The sequence below is a fragment of the Bombina bombina genome, chromosome 3, assembly GCF_027579735.1.
Source record: "Bombina bombina isolate aBomBom1 chromosome 3, aBomBom1.pri, whole genome shotgun sequence".
In the NCBI taxonomy this organism is placed as follows: Eukaryota; Metazoa; Chordata; class Amphibia; order Anura; family Bombinatoridae; genus Bombina; species Bombina bombina.
This window is the reverse complement of record NC_069501.1, coordinates 662,890,413-662,913,242: the sequence shown is the minus strand read 5'-3', so window position 1 is coordinate 662,913,242 and position 22,830 is coordinate 662,890,413. Positions and strand designations below refer to the sequence as shown.

The following is a 22,830-nucleotide window of genomic DNA, read 5'->3' as shown; positions in this document are numbered from 1 at the left end:
AGACAGGGGCTTCTGCCATAATAATGGCCACAAATACCATGCTGGACTTACCTGCATTTGGGTCCATCCTCCACATACTCTACTCTGCATGCATAAGACGACTTAAACCTATAGTTTAGGTGAATTACATTGGTACATTGTGCACTTATAGCAGTAGTTAAGGAATTGCTTTGTGTCAACTCTTGTTTTTTTTTGTTTAGCCTCATGTGTGCTGTTCTTGTCTCCTGACTGATCCTCTGCAGCTTTAGCCTATCCTGGGGCTCTGCACGCGCCTTTAAATATCTTTCAGATGCAAGTCTGTGCCGTTGTTCCCTGTACAACTCTCTATCCTGATCTCAGCAGCAAGCCTGAGTTACTGGCTTCTCAGCTGTAATGCTGTATCTACTGGCCTCTCAGAAAACTGTTATGTAAGGGAGAAATGTAAATCTGGCTATCTAAAGCAGGGCTTCACAAACCATGGCCTGTAGGCTGAATCCAGCCCCCAAAGATATTATGTGGCACTTAGCACTACTAAACATAAAACAGACAAGTGTAGTTTGTTAACCAGAAAGCAGTTCCACACTTCTAATTAGGTAATGAAGCATGTGAACGTGCAACAAATGTTATATATTTGAGCAGTGTATATACAGATAATTTAAATTTGTAGTGAAGGGGTAAGTAGCGCAGTGATGGCAGTAAATATAAATATATTGTATATAAACACATACATATTTACAGGGAACACACAGTTCACATAGACCGCAATGTAAAGACACTTTTCAGTGCCATTTTTTTTTCTAACACCCCACTCCCGCCAAATTTAAAGCCCCAAAACTGCTTAGTGCAGTTATTTTTTTTTTTTTTTTTTTTAAAAACAATTTTTTTTAAAATAAAAAACTATAATGCCCTCTATTTTGAGGGAATTTGGGGGACATTTATAAAATGAACTAGAGATCTGATCTATGTTTAATTTTCTGAGCACTATTTGCTACTGTGAGCTTGCGGTAGCATTAATCAGCCACTTGTAATGGCTAGTTATTTATTGCGTGCCCACAAACGTGCAAATTTGCCTGTTTGCAGGCGCGTGATAAATTAGTGCTCCACTTGTAATCTAGCACCTTATCTTTAGTAAATATTTAAGTATAATCTAATGTGCAGCCCAGCCAATCTGACCATTAGTTATCGCTCCTCTAAACAAAATGCTCTCATCTAAACAGTGTCCAACGTCTTAATGAATTTTCTAGCAAATAAAGGAACACATAGATGTATATTTATTAAGCATCATTTTTTTGAAATATGATTAATATTGTATGTTATTATGTTTATTTTTCATTATTTTAGAGTTGCCTCTTCCTCGATTCTTGGCGATGAAAACTGAGAATGATATAAAATATGGAATTCCAGCTAAGAACCTTGAATCACAAGGAGTGAAAGATGTCTCTAAGGACAAGTCTCCACTTAAGTCCATCGATGAAGGGGAACAACAGGTATGAAAATCACATGTATTGTGAATATTTTGTAAATCAAGGTTTATGGTTTTTTAGAATTTAGAATGAAAAGGGTCATTAAAGTCAAAATTAAAGGTACAGGAAAACCCAAAATTTTCTTTCATGATTTGGAAGAACATACAATTTTAAACAATTTTCCAATTTACTTCTATTATCAAGATTCTTTAATTCTCTTGTTATCCTTTGCTGAAGGAACAGCTTTGCACTACTGGCAGCTAGCTGAACACATCTAGTTAGCCAATCACATGAGACAAATGCAGGCACCAATAAGCAGCTGAATCCCACTAGTGTAAGATATGTGCGTATTCATTTTCAACAAGGGATACCTAGAGAACGAAGCACATTTGAAAATGGAAGTGAATTTAAAAGTGACTTAAAATTTCATGATTTATCTGAATCATGCAAGTTTAATTTTGACTTTCCTATCCCTTTAAACTTAAACGGGATAGAGCATGGAAATTTAAGCAACTTTCCTATTTATTTGTAATATATATTTTAGTTATTTCTCTTGGTATCCTTTTAAAGGGTAATTCTAGTTGAGCTCAGGAGTGTGCACGTGTCAGCCATCTGGCAACAGTGTTTGCAGCAATGTTTATAGCAATGTTATACATAGTTATACAAACACTGCCACCATAGAATGCTAAATACACGTACATGCTCCTAAGCTCCTACCTAGGTTTACTTTTCAACAAAGGATATCAAGAGAGGTAAGCAAACAAATTTAATAATAGAGGTACATTGGAAAGTTGTTTGAAACTGCATGCTATGGTACTGATTTATTATCCGTCAAATGCTGCCTAATGCAGCTGTTTCCGCTCATAAATTGGCCCCTATATCTGAATTCTAAACAAATTAATTTTGACTTTACTGTTCCTTTAAACATATAACATGTAACCCAAAGCCAAGTAATTTTGTTGTATTTGTAAATTGGTTATGGAGAGACAAATAATTAAAACATTTAGGGGCTGATTTATCATCGGTCAGTCCGACAGACATTGACGAATGCCGACAGCGTATATCATTGCACAAGCAGTTCTTGTGAACTGCTCACTAGCAGGGGGTGTCAATCAGCGCGATCGTATGAGATTGGGCTGATTTATGTTCACAGCCTCAGAGCAGGCGGACCAGTTAAGGAACAGCAGTCTTTAGACCGCTGCTTCATACCTGCTTTTTCTGGCGAGCCTTAAGGCTTGCGCGGAAACAGGAGCATCAGGGGCCATTCGGCTCTTGATAAATCAGCCTCTTAGGCTACATGTGAAACCTAAATTCACACATATTTATTTATTTGACATATTTTAGTGATTTTGTGATGCCTGCTGCAGAATCTGTTGCTATGCAATTAAATAATAATAATATACTTCATAGTGACATTTGTCCGGTGCACCTAGAATTGAATGGCTACACGAGAGATGCTGCACCATTGATTATGACACAGTCACAAATTGCACATGAGCAATTTTTAAGTTGCAATGTTGTTTCAAGCAGTTTTTTGTGAGATATAAGCGTCACAGGCTTTATTAAATCTGGACTAGATGCAATAAAATGTGTGGAGTCCACTCGAAAGATACTAATAGACCAAATAAGCTTTTATTCTTTAAGTAGCGCTTGCTATTGGCAGAACGTTTACAAACTGGTGAAAGAGAGGCTGGAGATAGACTGTTGTTTAGATCAGCACATCTGTCCTCTGATTATCCACAGCAAAGGAGACCAGGTAACCACATTACAAAAGTTTTAGGCTCTGTATCTCTGTATATGCCCTTACATTGGTCATGGCCCCCTCCCCTCCTTTAAGTAGTAGTGAATTGAATCTGTGCTTAATTTATTCTTGAATGAAGTCAAGGCAGAAAAAACACATACACAAAAACACTCACAGGCAGACAGAAACACTCAAACACACAGACATACTCACTCAGAGACACACATACACAGATACACACTCACAGACTCACTCAAACTCACAGACATACTCACTCAGAGACACAGATACACAGATACACACTCACAGACTCACTCAAACATACAGACATACTCACTCAGACACACATACACAGATACACACTCACAGACTCACTCAAACTCAGACATACTCACTCAGAGACACAGATACACACTCACAGACTCACTCAAACTCACAGACATACTCACTCAGAGACACACATACACAGATACACACTCACAGACTCACTCAAACATACAGACATACTCACTCAGACACACATACACAGATACACACTCACAGACTCACTCAAACTCAGACATACTCACTCAGAGACACACATACACAGATACACACTCACAGACTCACTCAAACTCACAGACATACTCACTCAGAGACACACATACACAGATACACACTCACAGACTCACTCAAACACACAGACATACTCACTCAGAGACACACATACACAGATACACACTCACAGACTCACTCAAACACACACAGACAGATGCACTAATAAACAAAAAGAAAAGCACACAGTAATAAACAAAAAAGACAGCTAGATATAAATGCACAATGATATACCCTAATTGTATTTTAAGAAAAAAAAACACTCAAACACACACACATATTTACTCAAACACATACAGACACAGACTCACAGACACAAGACACAGACTCACAGAAACACACTTACACACAGACTCACTCAAACACAGAAACACACACACACTGATACACAAAAATAAAAAGACAGATTGATAAAGATGCACAATAATAGGTATTAATTGAATTTGTAGAAAAAATATGAAAATAACCTTTTGCATATATTTTTATTTTTTCTACAAATCCAGGAAGTACCTATCATGCATCTGTACTATGCTTTATCTATACTAATTTTTTAGTGTGGTATCAGATGCTGTGATCACAATCAAAAGCTATGTCGATTGGCAATAGAAAATTATGTTGGCAGAAGGAAATACGCCACAAAGTGTCCTGAGGTGGATGTTGTGTCCAAAACATCAGGAGACTTGCTGCCATAGAAGAAAGAGCAGAATATTTAGGCACCAATTGGAGATAAGGTACTTTAATGTGGCAAAAGAATAATTCTAAAAAACTTTGGAAAAGTCCCTTTGCCACGTCAGTTTTTCACATATGATCTTTCTTCTTAAGAAGTTACACAAACTATATACCTCACATACACCAAGATTACAAGTTCTGCGCTAAACTGGGTGTATAAATAATGCAAAAAAAATGAGCATTATCGCACTTTCCATAGCGCTGCCTTTACAAGTTACTGAAAAACCTTCTATTGTTGTGCGATATGGTGCGATAAGCTCCATACCGCACAAAACCCAAGGCCTGACTTCACGTGCTTGTGCATGTTGTTCCCCATAGACATCAATGGGGAGAAAGTGTCAGAAAAAAACTAACACTTGCGCCATAACGCAACCCCATTGATGTCTATGGGGAAAAGAGAATTACATTAAAACCTAACACCCTAACATAAACCCCTAGTCTAAATACCCCTAATCCGCCACCCCCCCAACATCGCCAACACTAATTAAAGTTATTAACCCCTAAATCGCCACCCCCGACATCACCGACACTAAATAAACATATTAACCCCTAAACCACCACCCCCAACATCACCGACCCTAAATAAACTCATTAACCCCTAAACCGCTGGCACCCCACATTGCAACAAATAAACTAAACCTATTAACCCCTAAACCACCAGCCCCCCAAATCGCTACTATAAAAATAAATGTATCAACCCCTAAACCTAACCCCCCCCCCCCAACTTTAAATTAAAATTACAATATACCTATCTTAAAATAAATAAAAACTTACCTGTGAAATAAAAAAAAACTAAGATTAAAATAAAAAATTGGTAGTTTATTGTTTGGCTAGGCAGTGGTTTTATTTTGGGGGGCATTTTTTATTTTATAGGGCTATTAGATTAGGTGTAATTTTCATTATTTTGGATAATTTAGTTTATTATTTTTTGTAATCGTAGTGTTTTTTTTTATTTTTTGTAATTTAGCGTTTGTTTTTTGGTAATGTTAAATTTTTTAATTTTTTCGTAGTGTTAGGTTTATTTAAATTTGTAAATTTTTTTTTTCGTAGCGTTAGGTTTTTTTAATCTTGTAAATTTACGGCTAGATTACGAGTTTTGCGTTATGAGTGAAAAAGCAGCGTTATGGGTTATAACGCTGCTTTTTCACTACCGCTGCTATTACGAGTCTTGTCAAATAAGCTGTACCGCACACTTTTTTGGCCGTAACGCAAATTAACTTACGCACTTTGCGCAAAGTCTTTTTTCAATGGGACTTCCTTAGCGCCGATATTACAAGCTTTTTCTGGGAGGCCAAAAAGTGAGCGGTACAGCCTATCCCGCAAGATTCGTAACGCATTCTAAAGTCAGTAGTTATGAGTTTTACACTACAAAGCTGTAGCATAAAACTCATAACTAAAGTGCTAAAAAGTACACTAACACCCATAAACTACCTATTAACCCCTAAACCGAGGCCCTCCCGCATCGCAAACACTAAAATAAAATGATTAACCCCTAATCTGCCGCTCCGGACATCGCCGCCACTATAATAAACATATTCACCCCTAAACTGCCGTACTCCCACATCGCAAACACTAGTTAAATATTATTAACCCCTAATCTGCCGCCCCTAACATCGCCGCCACCTACCTACATTTATTAACCCCTAATCTGCCGCCCCCACTATACTACATTTATTAACCCCTAAACCTAAGTCTAACCCTAACCCTAACACCCCCCAACTTAAATATAATTCAAATAAATCAAAATAAAACCTACTATTAATAACTAAATAACTCCTATTTAAAACTAAATACTTACCTGTAAAATCACCACCCACACACCCCTACTCTAAAACCCACCCAAAACCTAACACTACCCCATTGAAGATCACCCTACCTTGAGCCGTCTTCACCCAGCCGGGCACAAGTGGTCATCCGATCCGGCCAGAAGTCTTCATCCGATGGGGCAGAAGAGGACATCCAGACCGGCAGAAGTCTTCATCCTATCCAGGCAGAAGATGACATCCGGACCGGCAGAAGGCTTCATCCAAGTGGCATCTTCTATCTATAGGATTCTATCAGCCCATCGGAATTAAGGTAGGAAAAATCCTATTGGTTGATTTAATCAGCCAATCGGATTGAAGTTCAATGCGATTGGCTGATTGGATCAGCCAATAGAATGCGAGGTCAATTCTATTGTCTAATCCATTCAGCCAATCGGATTGAACTTCAATCCGATTGGCTGATTAAATCAACCAATCAGATTTTTCCTACCTTAATTCCGATTGGCTGATAGAATCCTATCAGCCAATTGGAATTCGAGGGACGCCATCTTGGATGACGTCATTTAAAGGAACCGTCATTCGTCGAGTAGTCGTCGTGCTGGAAGGATGCTCCGTGCCGGATGTCTTCAAGATGGAGTCGCTCCTCGTCGGATGGAAGAAGATAGAAGATGCCGCTTGGATGAAGCCTTCTGCCAGCAAAGATTCGGGCAGGCTCCGATACTTCTGTCGCCTCTCCTCAGATGATCAGGACCAACATCGGCATAACCTCTCCCTTCACGATCCAGCCGTCTATCTCCACTGACGCGACTTACGTCCCGTCTCGTGATCACTGCAAAGGGGGGGTGTGTAAGTGGGAACGTCCCAGCGGGCAGCTGCAGGCTTTTCCTTTCTGTGGGGCAAAACAGTCCAGTGCCTCTCTCTGTATAGGTTTGTGCTCCCTTGATATCCTTCACTCTAGGCTCTCAACAAAAAGCCACAAAGGAGCACCGAATCCAATACCAACACTTTGTTGATTAAAATGCGACTTCATACAGAACATAAATATAACACTCAGGAAGGGCACGAATGCAGGGGGGTAGCGTTGGTTACCCGCTGATGCATTTCGGCAAACTGCCTTATTCGTAGCTCGTATATTTATGTTCTGTATGAAGTCGTATTTTAATCAATAAAGTGTTGGTATTGGTTTCGGTGCTCCTTTGTGGATTTTTGTTGAATCCATGTCCTTGTTTTCAGCAAACTGTTTGCAGGCTTTCTCTGCATCATCTTTAGAAGAGGCTTCCTTCTGGGATGACAGCCATGCAGACCAATTTGATACAGTGTGCGGCGTATGGTCTGAGCACTGACAGACTGACCCCTTCAACCTGGCAGCATTCATACGTCTATTTCCCAAACACATCCTCTGCATATGACGCTGAGCACGTGCACTCAACTTCTTTGGTCAACCATGGTGGGGCCTGTTCTGAGTGGAACCTGTCCTGTGAAACCACTGTATGGTCTTGCCCATCGTGCTGCAGCTCAGTTTCAGGGTCTTGGCAATCTTTTTATAGCCTAGGCCATCTTTATGTAGAGCAGCAATTCTTTTTTTCAGATCCTCAGAGAGTTCTTTGCCATGAGGTGCCATGTTGAACTTCCAGTGACCTGTATGAGAGAGTGTGAGAGCAATAACACCAAATTTAACACACCTGCTCCCCATTCACACCTGAGACCTTGTAACACTGAGTCACATGACACCGGAGAGGGAAAATGGCTAATTGGGCCCAATTTGGACATTTCCACTTAGGGGTGTACTCACTTTTGATGCCAACGGTTTAGACATTAATGGCTGTGTGTTAAGTTTTTTTGAGGGGACAGCAAATTTACACTGTTTTACAGGCTGTACACTCACTACTTTACATTGTAGCAGAGTGTCATTTCTTCAGTGTTGTCACATGAAAAGATATAATAAAATATTTACAAAAATGTGAGGGGTGTACTCACTTTTGTGGGATACTGTATATATAATGTCAGCACTTTAAGACTTGAGAATAGAATGGCTGTGCTAAACTGTGCCGCTCAGTATGGTTCAGATGTGATGGCACTTGGTAGTAGTAATGGGGTGTGTTTTTGTTTCAAACAAATCCCAATATTGCTGCCTCTCAAGTCAAATTTGAAATTTTTGTTGCCAACTGTGCTGGCGTTACAGCACATCTTTCCCTTTAGATGATAGTGACATTGAGTAATATACTGTATTATGAAATGATAGCCTGCAGCATGAATTTGCCAGAAATTGTGTATAACTGAGCCAAGGTACTGACCCTTATAAAGGCACGTGTTGACCCTTTTAAAGGCACGTGGCACAACTTTAAACCAGCGCTCAAGAAAATTGGGTGCCAGAGGTACCTCAAAATTTGTCCCTGGAGCATTCTCTATCATTAAATGTATATGTATTTCTGAGAATAGATTACGATTTTGGCGTTAGCCTTAAAAAGCAGCGTTGAGAGGTCCCAACGCTGCTTTTTAACACCCGCTGGTATTACGAGTCAGGCAGGAAAGGGTCTACTGCTCACTTTTCTTCCGCGACTCGAGGCTACCGCAAATCCCCTTACGTCAATTGCGTATCCTATCTATTTAATGGGATTTGCATAATGCCGGTATTACGAGTCTTGGAAGAAGTGAGCGGTAGACCCTCTCCTGGCAAGACTTCTACCGCATTTAAAAGTCAGTAGTTAAGAGTTTTATGGGCTAACGCCAGAACATAAAACTCTTAACTAAAGTGCTAAAAAGAACACTTACATCCATAAACTACCTATTAACCCCTAAACCTAGCCCCCCCGCCACATCGCAAACACTAAAATACATTTTTTTAACCCCTAATCTGCCGACCGGACACCGCCGCCACCTACATTATACCTATGAACCCCTAATCTGCTGCCCCTAACATCGCCGACACCTACATTATATTTATTAACCCCTAATCTGCTGCTCCCAATGTCGCCGTCACCTACCTACAATTATTAACCCCTAATCTGCCGACCAGACATCGCCGCCACTTTAATAAACGTATTAACCCCTAAACCGCCGCACTCCCGCCTCGCAAACACTAGTTACATTTTATTAACCCCTAATCTGCCTGCCCTAACATCGCCAACACCTACTCACATTTATTAACCCCTAATCTGCCACCCCCAACGTCGCTGCTACTATATTAAAGGTATTATCCCCTAAACCTAAGTCTAAACCCAACCCTAACCCCCCCTAACTTAAATATAATTTAAATTAAACTAAATAAATTTAACATAATTAAATAAATTAATCCTATTTAAAACTAAATACTTACCAATAAAATAAACCCTAAGCTAGCTACAATATAACTAATAGTTACATTGTAGCTAGCTTAGGATTTATATTTATTTCACAGGCAACTTTGTATTTATTTTAACTAGGTACAATAGTTATTAAATAGTTATTAACTATTTAATAACTACCTAGCTAAAATAAGTACAAAATTACCTGTAAAATAAATCCTAACCTAAGTTACAATTACACCTAACACTACACTATCATTAAATAAATTACCTAAACTACCTACAATTAATTACAATTAAATTCAATAAACTAAATTACGAAAAAAAATAAAAACTTACAAGAAGTTTAAACTAATTACACCTAATCTAAGCCCCCTAATAAAATAAAAAAGCCCCCCAAAATAATAAAATGCCCTACCCTATACTAAATTAAAAATAGTTCTTAAAAGGGCCTTTTGCGGGGCATTGCCCCAAAGTAATCAGCTCTTTTACCTGTAAAAACTTTTTACAATACCCCCCACAACATTACAACCCACCACCCACACACCCCTACTCTAAAACCCACCCAAAACCTAACACTACCCCATTGAAGATCACCCTACCTTGAGCCGTCTTCACCCAGCCGGGCACAAGTGGTCATCCGATGCTAGGTCAATTCTATTGTCTAATCCAATCAGCCAATCGGATTGAACTTCAATCCGATTGGCTGATTAAATCAACCAATCGGATTTTTCCTACCTTAATTCCGATTGGCTGATAGAATCCTATCAGCCAATTGGAATTCGAGGGACGCCATCTTGGATGACGTCATTTAAAGGAACCGTCATTCGTCGAGTAGTCGTCGTGCTGGAAGGATGCTCCGTGCCGGATGTCTTCAAGATGGAGTCGCTCCTCGTCGGATGGAAGAAGATAGAAGATGCCGCTTGGATGAAGCCTTCTGCCAGCAAAGATTCGGGCAGGCTCCGATACTTCTGTCGCCTCTCCTCAGATGATCAGGACCAACATCGGCATAACCTCTCCCTTCACGATCCAGCCGTCTATCTCCACTGACGCGACTTACGTCCCGTCTCGTGATCACTGCAAAGGGGGGGTGTGTAAGTGGGAACGTCCCAGCGGGCAGCTGCAGGCTTTTCCTTTCTGTGGGGCAAAACAGTCCAGTGCCTCTCTCTGTATAGGTTTGTGCTCCCTTGATATCCTTCACTCTAGGCTCTCAACAAAAAGCCACAAAGGAGCACCGAATCCAATACCAACACTTTGTTGATTAAAATGCGACTTCATACAGAACATAAATATAACACTCAGGAAGGGCACGAATGCAGGGGGGTAGCGTTGGTTACCCGCTGATGCATTTCGGCAAACTGCCTTATTCGTAGCTCGTATATTTATGTTCTGTATGAAGTCGTATTTTAATCAATAAAGTGTTGGTATTGGTTTCGGTGCTCCTTTGTGGATTTTTGTTGAATCCATGTCCTTGTTTTCAGCAAACTGTTTGCAGGCTTTCTCTGCATCATCTTTAGAAGAGGCTTCCTTCTGGGATGACAGCCATGCAGACCAATTTGATACAGTGTGCGGCGTATGGTCTGAGCACTGACAGACTGACCCCTTCAACCTGGCAGCATTCATACGTCTATTTCCCAAACACATCCTCTGCATATGACGCTGAGCACGTGCACTCAACTTCTTTGGTCAACCATGGTGGGGCCTGTTCTGAGTGGAACCTGTCCTGTGAAACCACTGTATGGTCTTGCCCATCGTGCTGCAGCTCAGTTTCAGGGTCTTGGCAATCTTTTTATAGCCTAGGCCATCTTTATGTAGAGCAGCAATTCTTTTTTTCAGATCCTCAGAGAGTTCTTTGCCATGAGGTGCCATGTTGAACTTCCAGTGACCTGTATGAGAGAGTGTGAGAGCAATAACACCAAATTTAACACACCTGCTCCCCATTCACACCTGAGACCTTGTAACACTGAGTCACATGACACCGGAGAGGGAAAATGGCTAATTGGGCCCAATTTGGACATTTCCACTTAGGGGTGTACTCACTTTTGATGCCAACGGTTTAGACATTAATGGCTGTGTGTTAAGTTTTTTTGAGGGGACAGCAAATTTACACTGTTTTACAGGCTGTACACTCACTACTTTACATTGTAGCAGAGTGTCATTTCTTCAGTGTTGTCACATGAAAAGATATAATAAAATATTTACAAAAATGTGAGGGGTGTACTCACTTTTGTGGGATACTGTATATATAATGTCAGCACTTTAAGACTTGAGAATAGAATGGCTGTGCTAAACTGTGCCGCTCAGTATGGTTCAGATGTGATGGCACTTGGTAGTAGTAATGGGGTGTGTTTTTGTTTCAAACAAATCCCAATATTGCTGCCTCTCAAGTCAAATTTGAAATTTTTGTTGCCAACTGTGCTGGCGTTACAGCACATCTTTCCCTTTAGATGATAGTGACATTGAGTAATATACTGTATTATGAAATGATAGCCTGCAGCATGAATTTGCCAGAAATTGTGTATAACTGAGCCAAGGTACTGACCTTTATAAAGGCACGTGTTGACCCTTTTAAAGGCACGTGGCACAACTTTAAACCAGCGCTCAAGAAAATTGGGTGCCAGAGGTACCTCAAAATTTGTCCCTGGAGCATTCTCTATCATTAAATGTATATGTATTTCTGAGAATAGATTACGATTTTGGCGTTAGCCTTAAAAAGCAGCGTTGAGAGGTCCCAACGCTGCTTTTTAACACCCGCTGGTATTACGAGTCAGGCAGGAAAGGGTCTACTGCTCACTTTTCTTCCGCGACTCGAGGCTACCGCAAATCCCCTTACGTCAATTGCGTATCCTATCTATTTAATGGGATTTGCATAATGCCGGTATTACGAGTCTTGGAAGAAGTGAGCGGTAGACCCTCTCCTGGCAAGACTTCTACCGCATTTAAAAGTCAGTAGTTAAGAGTTTTATGGGCTAACGCCAGAACATAAAACTCTTAACTAAAGTGCTAAAAAGAACACTTACATCCATAAACTACCTATTAACCCCTAAACCTAGCCCCCCCCGCCACATCGCAAACACTAAAATACATTTTTTTAACCCCTAATCTGCCGACCGGACACCGCCGCCACCTACATTATACCTATGAACCCCTAATCTGCTGCCCCTAACATCGCCGACACCTACATTATATTTATTAACCCCTAATCTGCTGCTCCCAATGTCGCCGTCACCTACCTACAATTATTAACCCCTAATCTGCCGACCAGACATCGCCGCCACTTTAATAAACGTATTAACCCCTAAACCGCCGCACTCCCGCCTCGCAAACACTAGTTACATTTTATTAACCCCTAATCTGCCTGCCCTAACATCGCCAACACCTACTCACATTTATTAACCCCTAATCTGCCACCCCCAACGTCGCTGCTACTATATTAAAGGTATTAACCCCTAAACCTAAGTCTAAACCCAACCCTAACCCCCCCTAACTTAAATATAATTTAAATTAAACTAAATAAATTTAACATAATTAAATAAATTAATCCTATTTAAAACTAAATACTTACCAATAAAATAAACCCTAAGCTAGCTACAATATAACTAATAGTTACATTGTAGCTAGCTTAGGATTTATATTTATTTCACAGGCAACTTTGTATTTATTTTAACTAGGTACAATAGTTATTAAATAGTTATTAACTATTTAATAACTACCTAGCTAAAATAAGTACAAAATTACCTGTAAAATAAATCCTAACCTAAGTTACAATTACACCTAACACTACACTATCATTAAATAAATTACCTAAACTACCTACAATTAATTACAATTAAATTCAATAAACTAAATTACGAAAAAAAATAAAAACTTACAAGAAGTTTAAACTAATTACACCTAATCTAAGCCCCCTAATAAAATAAAAAAGCCCCCCAAAATAATAAAATGCCCTACCCTATACTAAATTAAAAATAGTTCTTAAAAGGGCCTTTTGCGGGGCATTGCCCCAAAGTAATCAGCTCTTTTACCTGTAAAAACTTTTTACAATACCCCCCACAACATTACAACCCACCACCCACACACCCCTACTCTAAAACCCACCCAAAACCTAACACTACCCCACAAGTGGTCATCCAATGCTAGGTCAATTCTATTGTCTAATCCAATCAGCCAATCGGATTGAACTTCAATCCGATTGGCTGATTAAATCAACCAATCGGATTTTTCCTACCTTAATTCCGATTGGCTGATAGAATCCTATCATCCAATTGGAATTCGAGGGACGCCATCTTGGATGACGTCATTTTAAGGAACCGTCATTCGTCGAGTAGTCGTCGTGCTGGAAGGATGCTCCGTGCCGGATGTCTTCAAGATGGAGTCGCTCCTCGTCGGATGGAAGAAGATAGAAGATGCCGCTTGGATGAAGCCTTCTGCCAGTCCGGATGCCGGATGTCCTCTTCTGCCCGGATAGGATGAAGACTTCTGTCGGTTTGGATGTCCTCTTCTGCCCCATCGGATGAAGACTTCTGGCTGGATCGAATGACCACTTGTGCCCGGCTGGGTGAAGATGGCTCAAGGTAGTGTGATCTTCAATGGGGTAGTGTTAGTTTTATTTAAGGGGGTATTGGGTGGGTTTTAGAGTAGGGGTGTGTGGGTGGTGGGTTGTAATGTTGGGGGGGTATTGTAATTTTTTTTTACAGGTAAAAGAGCTGATTACTTTGGGGCAATGCCCCACAAAAGGCCCTTTTAAGGGCTATTTGTAATTTAGTATAGGGTAGGGAAATTTAATTATTTTGGGGGGCTTTTTTATTTTATTAGGAGGATTAGATTAGGTGTAATTAGTTTAAAATTCTTGAAATTCTTTTTTTCTTTTCTGTAATTTAGTGTTTGTTTTTTTTCATAATTTAATTTATTGAATTTAATTGTAATTAATTGTAGGTAGTTTAGGTAATTAGTTTAATGATAGTGTAGTGTTAGGTGTAATTGTAACTTAGGTTAGGATTTATTTTACAGGTAATTTTGTACTTATTTTAGCTAGGTAGTTATTAAATAGTTAATAACTATTTAATAACTATTGTACCTAGTTAAAATAAATACAAAGTTGCCTGTAAAATAAAAATAAATCATAAGCTAGCTACAATGTAACTATTAGTTATATTGTAGCTATCTTATGGTTTATTTTATAGGTATTTCGTTTTAAATAGAAATCATTTATTTAATTGTAGTTATTTTATTTAGATTTATTTAAATTATATTTAAATTAGGGGGGGGGGTGTTAGGGTTAGGGTAAGGGTAAGACTTAGGTAAGTAAACTTAGGTTTAGGGGTTAATAACTTTATTATAGTGTTGGCGGCGGCAGATTAGGTGTTAATTAATTTAATATAGTTGCGGCGACGTTGGGGGGGCAGATTAGGAGTTAATAACTATAATGTAGGTGTCGGCGATGTTGGGGGCAGCAGACTAGGGGTTTATAAGTATAATGTAGGTGGCGGTGGTGTCCGGAGTGGCAGATTAGGGGTTAATAGTATAATGCAGGTGGCAACGATGTTAGGGGTTAATAAGTGTATGATTAGGGGTGTTTAGACTCGGGGTTCATGTTAGGGTGTTAGGTGCAGACATATTTTTTCTTTCCCCATAGGAAACAATGGGGCTGCTTTTTTGCAGGTGTTTTTTTTAAGCCAGCTCAGCCCCATTGTTTCCTATGGGGAAATCGTGCACAAGCACGTTTAGCCAGCTTACTGCTACCGTAAGCAACGCTGGTATTGAGGTGAGATGTGGAGCTAAATTTTGCTCAACGCTCACATTTTTGCGGCTAACGCCAGGTTTAAAAAAACCTGTAATACCAGCGTTGGCTTAAGGGAGCGGTGGGAAAAAAAAGGAGCGTTAGAGCCGCAAGCCTTACTGACAAAAACTCGTAATCTAGCAGATAGTTCCCATACACCCTTTGAAACTACAATTCTAATCTTACTATAAAGCTAATCTGAGAGTGAATGCCAGGCACATAGCATAGAGCCCACAAATCAACTCCTCAGTCTGGAAATAACCCTAAAATATTTTTTTACACAAGGGCACAGCTTCTGATAGCAGAGAATTCACTCACTTGTAGCAGCAGAAGGGCACGTGGGAAAAACATACTTTATCACCCATGATGACCTGAGGCACGGCTGACTTGGGTGCTCCACCTTCCCTCCCCTCAACTGTGACCTATGCAGATGAAACACCTTCTGTCACTGCAACAGCTCAGTGTTTGGGAGCTAGAGTGCTTTGCCTTTTCCCCCATCATTACACTTATATGACATGCAGTGGGCATGAGAACCAGACAATCATTAAAAAAGAGCTCTACCGCTAATTATATGTGGCATCTACATGTGATTACTAGTTTAGACGATGCCATCCAAAAGGTTATGACTCCACAGTAAAGTGCTGGTGACAGCCCCTCAGAGTCTCTAAGTCCCTGCACCTCCTGATCTTCCCGGCTTGCCCTAAATAGTGCTAGTATGCACTATACTAGTAGTCCGCCTGATCGTCACCCCCATGAAATGCACACACATAGAGGAAACAGCCTTTGAGATGGAACGTCCGTGGCTGTCACTGTCTTCACCCACCCACCAGTTTGATTTTTACTGGGAGGCAGCTGTACATCAAACTTAAAGCTACTCTGGCTGTCAGAGCCTGGGCGGGCCCCCCTGATCTATCGGGCCCCTGACTCTAGTGACCTCTGTCAACCCCCGATGGCGGCCCTGTCTCTCTTTTTTTGTCCTAACATATGACATTTGCCAGTCCTACATGACTAATACATAGAACAATATATACAGACTAGAAATCTTTACATAAAGCCGAACAGACTTAGTATAATACAAAGTATTTCAACAAGGTAAGAAAGCTAAAAATACAAATACCCATCTATTTATATGCTAATATAATAATTACTCTTGGAACTATTATCTATTGAAGCAGCTTATTACAACAGCATGAGTATTGTTTGTACCTGCATTAGGTTAATGAGACAAATAACTGATCCCCTGGTTATAAGGGTCATATACCAATGTATTACGGCCACACATGGCCAGTCTAATAGTAAAAGACACAACGTTATCATAGGTCATAGAGATATATAACAAACGTATGTTGTTATGCAGTCAGTTAGGAAATAGACAGATAGATAGATAAATAGATAATCGACCCATTCACCCATACAGTGCATAAAGGTGCATTAAAACATTATGCCTAGATTATGAGTGGTGAGCAAACTGTAGCGTAAGTGTGCTATGTTTTATTTTCCAGCTCCCTAGAGAGTCTGCAGCCTCTCTAGCCTCACGAGTCTTTATGTTATTATAACTTACACCTAGATTATGAGTGGTGAGCAAACTGTAGCGTAAGTGTGCTATGTTTTATTTTCCAGCTCCCTAGAGAGTCTGCAGCCTCTCTAGCCTCACCAGTCTTTATGTTATTATAACTTACACCTAGATTATGAGTGGTGAGCAAACTGTAGTGCAAGTGTGCTATGTTTTATTTTCCAGCTCCCTAGAGAGTCTGCAGCCTCTCTAGCCTCACCAGTCTTTATGTTATTATAACTTACACCTAGATTATGAGTGGTGAGCAAACTGTAGTGCAAGTGTGCTATGTTTTATTTTCCAGCTCCCTAGAGAGTCTGCAGCCTCTCTAGCCTCACCAGTCTTTATGTTATTATAACTTACACCTAGATTATGAGTGGTGAGCAAACTGTAGTGCAAGTGTGCTATGTTTTATTTTCCAGCTCCCTAGAGAGTCTGCAGCCTCTCTAGCCTCACCAGTCTTTATGTTATTATAACTTACACCTAGATTATGAGTGGTGAGCAAACTGTAGTGCAAGTGTGCTATGTTTTATTTTCCAGCTCCCTAGAGAGTCTGCAGCCTCTCTAGCCTCACCAGTCTTTATGTTATTATAACTTACACCTAGATTACAAGTGGCGCGCAAACTGTAGCGTAAGTGTGCTATGTTTTATTTTCCAGCTCCCTAGAGAGTCTGCAGCCTCTCTAGCCTCACCAGTCTTTATGTTATTATAACTTACACCTAGGTTACGAGTGGAGCGCAAACTGTAGCGTAAGTGTGCTATGTTTTATTTTCCAGCTCCCTAGAGAGTCTGCAGCCTCTCTAGCCTCACCAGTCTTTATGTTATTATAACTTACACCTAGATTACAAGTGGCGCGCAAACTGTAGTGCAAGTGTGCTATGTTCTTTTTCCGGCTCCCTAGAGCGTCTTCAGCATCTCTAGCCTCATCAGTCTTTCTGTTATTAATACTTAAGCCTAGATTACGATTGGTGCACAAACTGTAGCGCAAGAGCACTATGGGGTTTTTCCAGCTCCCTAGAGCATCTTCAGCCTCTCTAGCCTCACCAGTCTTTATGTTAAAAAAACCCATAGTGCACTTGTGCCCCAGTTTGCGCACCACTTGTAATCTAGGCGTCAGAAATTAGAATAAAGATATTATATATCAGAGCTTTTAATGAACCATGGTATCCAAAATATCACTTAACTGGTATAGAGTATAATATAGAAATATGTGGTAAAATATTAATAAGGTAAATACTTAAAACCTTTTGATATAGATTACCTGGAAAATGTACTTCCTTAATAATACATTATACATAGTATAAAGCAATCATGGCATTATAACACTTGCTTTTAGCTTGCAGACATTCTAACTCAAGAATAATAATTTAGCTAACGATTAACAGGTAACCAGCTGGCCTCTATGTGCAGCCTCCAAATTAGCTGTGTCAAAGAGACAGTAAAAGCATTATCTATCTTTTTAAACAATAAAAAACAAAGAAGAATGTCCCTTTAATGAATATGAGAAGCACGGAGAGAGAGAGGGAGAGAGTTCACCAAGGAATAGGCATTTACAAAACTATGGCCTAGATTTGGAGTTCGGCGGTAGCCGTCAAAACCAGCGTTAGAGGCTCCTAACGCTGGTTTTGGCCGCCCGCTGGTATTTGGAGTCAGTGATTAAAGGGTCTAACGCTCACTTTTCAGCCGCGACTTTTCCATACCGCAGATCCCCCTACGCCATTTGCGTAGCCTATATTTTCAATGGGATCTTTCTAACGCTGGTATTTAGAGTCGTTTCTGAAGTGAGCGTTAGAGCTCTAACGACAAGATTCCAGCCGCCTGAAAATAGCAGGAGTTAAGAGCTTTCTGGCTAACGCCGGTTTATAAAGCTCTTAACTACTGTACCCTAAAGTACACTAACACCTATAAACTACCTATGTACCCCTAAACCGAGGTCCCCCCACACCGCCGCCACTCGATTAAAATTTTTAACCCCTAATCTGCCGACCGCCACCTACGTTATACTTATGTACCCCTAATCTGCTGCCCCTAACCCCGCCGACCCCTGTATTACATTTATTAACCCCTAACTTGCCCCCCACAACGTCGCCGCCAGCTACTTAAAATAATTAACCCCTAATCTTCCGACCGCAAATCGCCGCCACCTACGTTATCCCTATGTACCCCTAATCTGCTGCCCTAACATCGCCGACCCCTATATTATATTTATTAACCCCTAATCTGCCCCCCTCAACGTCGCCGACACCTGCCTACACTTATTAACCCCTAATCTGCCGAGCGGACCTGAGCGCTACTATAATAAATGTATTAACCCCTAATCCGCCTCACTAACCCTATCATAAATAGTATTAACCCCTAATCTGCCCTCCCTAACATCGCCGACACCTAACTTCAATTATTAACCCCTAATCTGCCGAGCGGAGCTCACCGCTATTCTAATAAATGTATTAACCCCTAAAGCTAAGTCTAACCCTAACACTAACACCCCCCTAAGTTAAATATAATTTTTATCTAACAAAATAAATTAACTCTTATTAAATAAATGATTCCTATTTAAAGCTAAATACTTACCTGTAAAATAAATCCTAATATAGCTACAATATAAATTATAATTATATTATAGCTATTTTAGGATTAATATTTATTTTACAGGCAACTTTGTTATTATTTTAACCAGGTAAAATAGCTATTAAATAGTTAAGAACTATTTAATAGTTACCTAGTTAAAATAATAACAAATTTACCTGTAAAATAAATCCTAACCTAAGATATAATTAAACATAACACTACCCTATCAATAAAATAATTAAATAAACTACCTACAATTACCTACAATTAACCTAACACTACACTATCAATAAATTAATTAAACACAATTCCTACAAATAAATACAATTAAATAAACTAGCTAAAGTACAAAAAATAAAAAAGAACTAAGTTACAGAAAATAAAAAAATATTTACAAACATAAGAAAAATATTACAACAATTTTAAACTAATTACACCTACTCTAAGCCCCCTAATAAAATAACAAAGCCCCCCAAAATAAAAAATTCCCTACCCTATTCTAAATTAAAAAAGTTACAAGCTCTTTTACCTTACCAGCCCTGAACAGGGCCCTTTGCGGGGCATGCCCCAAGAAGTTCAGCTCTTTTGCCTGTAAAAAAAAACATACAATACCCCCCCCCCAACATTACAACCCACCACCCACATACCCCTAATCTAACCCAAACCCCCCTTAAATAAACCTAACACTAAGCCCCTGAAGATCTTCCTACCTTGTCTTCACCATCCAGGTATCATCGATCCGTCCTGGCTCCAAGATCTTCATCCAACCCAAGCGAGAACAGCCAATAGAATGCGAGCTCAATCTGATTGGCTGATTGGATCAGCCAATCGGATTGAACTTGATTCTGATTGGCTGATTCCATCAGCCAATCAGAAAATTCCGACCTTAATTCCGATTGGCTGATAGAATCCTATCAGCCAATCGGAATTCGAGGGACGCCATCTTGGATGACGTCCCTTAAAGGAACAGTCATTCGTCGTTCAGTCGTCGGTCCGGATGGATGTTCCGCGCTGGAGGTCTTCAGGATCCTGCCGCTTCGCTCCGGATGGAAGAAGATCGAAGATGCCGCTTGGAGAAGATGTTTGCCGGTCCGGATGTCCTCTTCTTGCCGGATAGGAGGAAGACTTTGGAGCCTCTTCTGGACCGGATTATGGATTGCCAACCCCCGCTTGGGTTGGATGAAGATCTTGGAGCCAGGACGGATCGGTGATACCTGGATGGTGAAGACAAGGTAGGAAGATCTTCAGGGGCTTAGTGTTAGGTTTATTTAAGGGGGGTTTGGGTTAGATTAGGGGTATGTGGGTGGTGGGTTGTAATGTTGGGGGGGGGGTATTGTATGTTTTTTTTTACAGGCAAAAGAGCTGAACTTCTTGGGGCATGCCCCGCAAAGGGCCCTGTTCAGGGCTGGTAAGGTAAAAGAGCTTGTAACTTTTTTAATTTAGAATAGGGTAGGGAATTTTTTATTTTGGGGGGCTTTGTTATTTTATTAGGGGGCTTAGAGTAGGTGTAATTAGTTTAAAATTGTTGTAATATTTTTCTTATGTTTGTAAATATTTTTTTATTTTCTGTAACTTAGTTCTTTTTTATTTTTTGTACTTTAGCTAGTTTATTTAATTGTATTTATTTGTAGGAATTGTGTTTAATTAATTTATTGATAGTGTAGTGTTAGGTTAATTGTAGGTAATTGTAGGTAGTTTATTTAATTATTTTATTGATAGTGTAGTGTTATGTTTAATTATATCTTAGGTTAGGATTTATTTTACAGGTAAATTTGTTATTATTTTAACTAGGTAACTATTAAATAGTTCTTAACTATTTAATAGCTATTTTACCTGGTTAAAATAATAACAAAGTTGCCTGTAAAATAAATATTAATCCTAAAATAGCTATAATATAATTATAATTTATATTGTAGCTATATTAGGATTTATTTTACAGGTAAGTATTTAGCTTTAAATAGGAATCATTTATTTAATAAGAGTTAATTTATTTCGTTAGATAAATATTATATTTAACTTAGGGGGGTGTTAGTGTTAGGGTTAGACTTAGCTTTAGGGGTTAATCCATTTATTAGAATAGCGGTGAGCTCCGATCGGAAGATTAGGGGTTAATAATTGAAGTTAGGTGTCGGCGATGTTAGGGAGGGCAGATTAGGGGTTAATACTATTTATGATAGGGTTAGTGAGGCGGATTAGGGGTTAATAACTTTATTATAGTAGCGCTCAGGTCCGCTCGGCAGATTAGGGGTTAATAAGTGTAGGCAGGTGTCGGCGACGTTGTGGGGGGCAGGTTAGGGGTTAATAAATATAATATAGGGGTCGGCGGTGTTAGGGGCAGCAGATTAGGGGTACATAGGGATAATGTAGGTGGCGGCGGTTTACGGAGCGGCAGATTAGGGGTTTAAAAAAATATGCAGGGGTCAGCGATAGCGGGGGCGGCAGATTAGGGGTTAATAAGTGTAAGGCTAGACTCGGGGTACATGTTAGAGTGTTAGGTGCAGACGTAGGAAGTGTTTCCCCATAGGAAACAATGGGGCTGCGTTAGGAGCTGAACGCTGCTTTTTTGCAGGTGTTAGGTTTTTTTTCAGCTCAAACAGCCCCATTGTTTCCTATGGGGGAATCGTGCACGAGCACGTTTTTGAGGCCAGCCGCGTCCGTAAGCAACTCTGGTATCGAGAGTTGCATTTGCGGTAAAAATGCTCTACGCTCCTTTTTTGGAGCCTAACGCAGCATTTGTTTGAACTCTCGATACCAGAGTTAATTTTATGGTGCGGCCAGAAAAAAGCCTGCGGAGCGTTAACAGCCCTTTTACCGCCGAACTCCAAATCTAGGCCTAAGTATGGTTATATCATTATTTTTGCTTTGCAGAAAAGCAGTTCAATTGGAATATATTAAACAATAGGGTGCACACATTTCTCAAAATCAAGATATAATAAAGTGATTATATATCAACACCCTAATGGAACCATATAGTAAAGCATGTATATAGACAAAGTACACAAGTATAACAGCGATTCACCATAAACAACACAAAATCTAAAAGTATGTATAAAACACTGAAGGGATTCCAAATGAACACGTCCCTTACCAATGGCTATGAAAAGATAAAGAGAGATACTGAAGCTCTTTCTGCACTTCAGTGATGTTGATAAAAGGAATGTACAGTATTCATTTTAGAAGTTGTAAAAGCCTTCTTGGCTATTGCTTATACAATCTTGGTTCTCTTACTCACACAGCCTGATAATGTATAATGTATTTTACCTCTGTTGGTTCAGGGCAGATACAATATTCCCATTTCTCAAACCTTATTGTTGTCTTGTCAAGAAGTAAATCTATCCATTTTTGTCATCATTAAGTTATTCAAAGTGTTTCAATAAT

General features: G+C 39.7%; 1 protein-coding gene across 1 annotated transcript in view; it reads left to right on the top strand.

Annotated features, from left to right (window-relative positions):
• REPS2 (RALBP1 associated Eps domain containing 2) overlaps positions 1 to 22,830 on the top strand; it is a 611,369-nt gene that overhangs the window by 158,513 nt on the left and 430,026 nt on the right. The window contains exon 3 of the mRNA XM_053707397.1: positions 1,321 to 1,466. Within this exon, the coding sequence (XP_053563372.1) occupies positions 1,321 to 1,466 (146 nt within the window). The remainder of the gene's footprint in view (positions 1 to 1,320; positions 1,467 to 22,830) is intronic.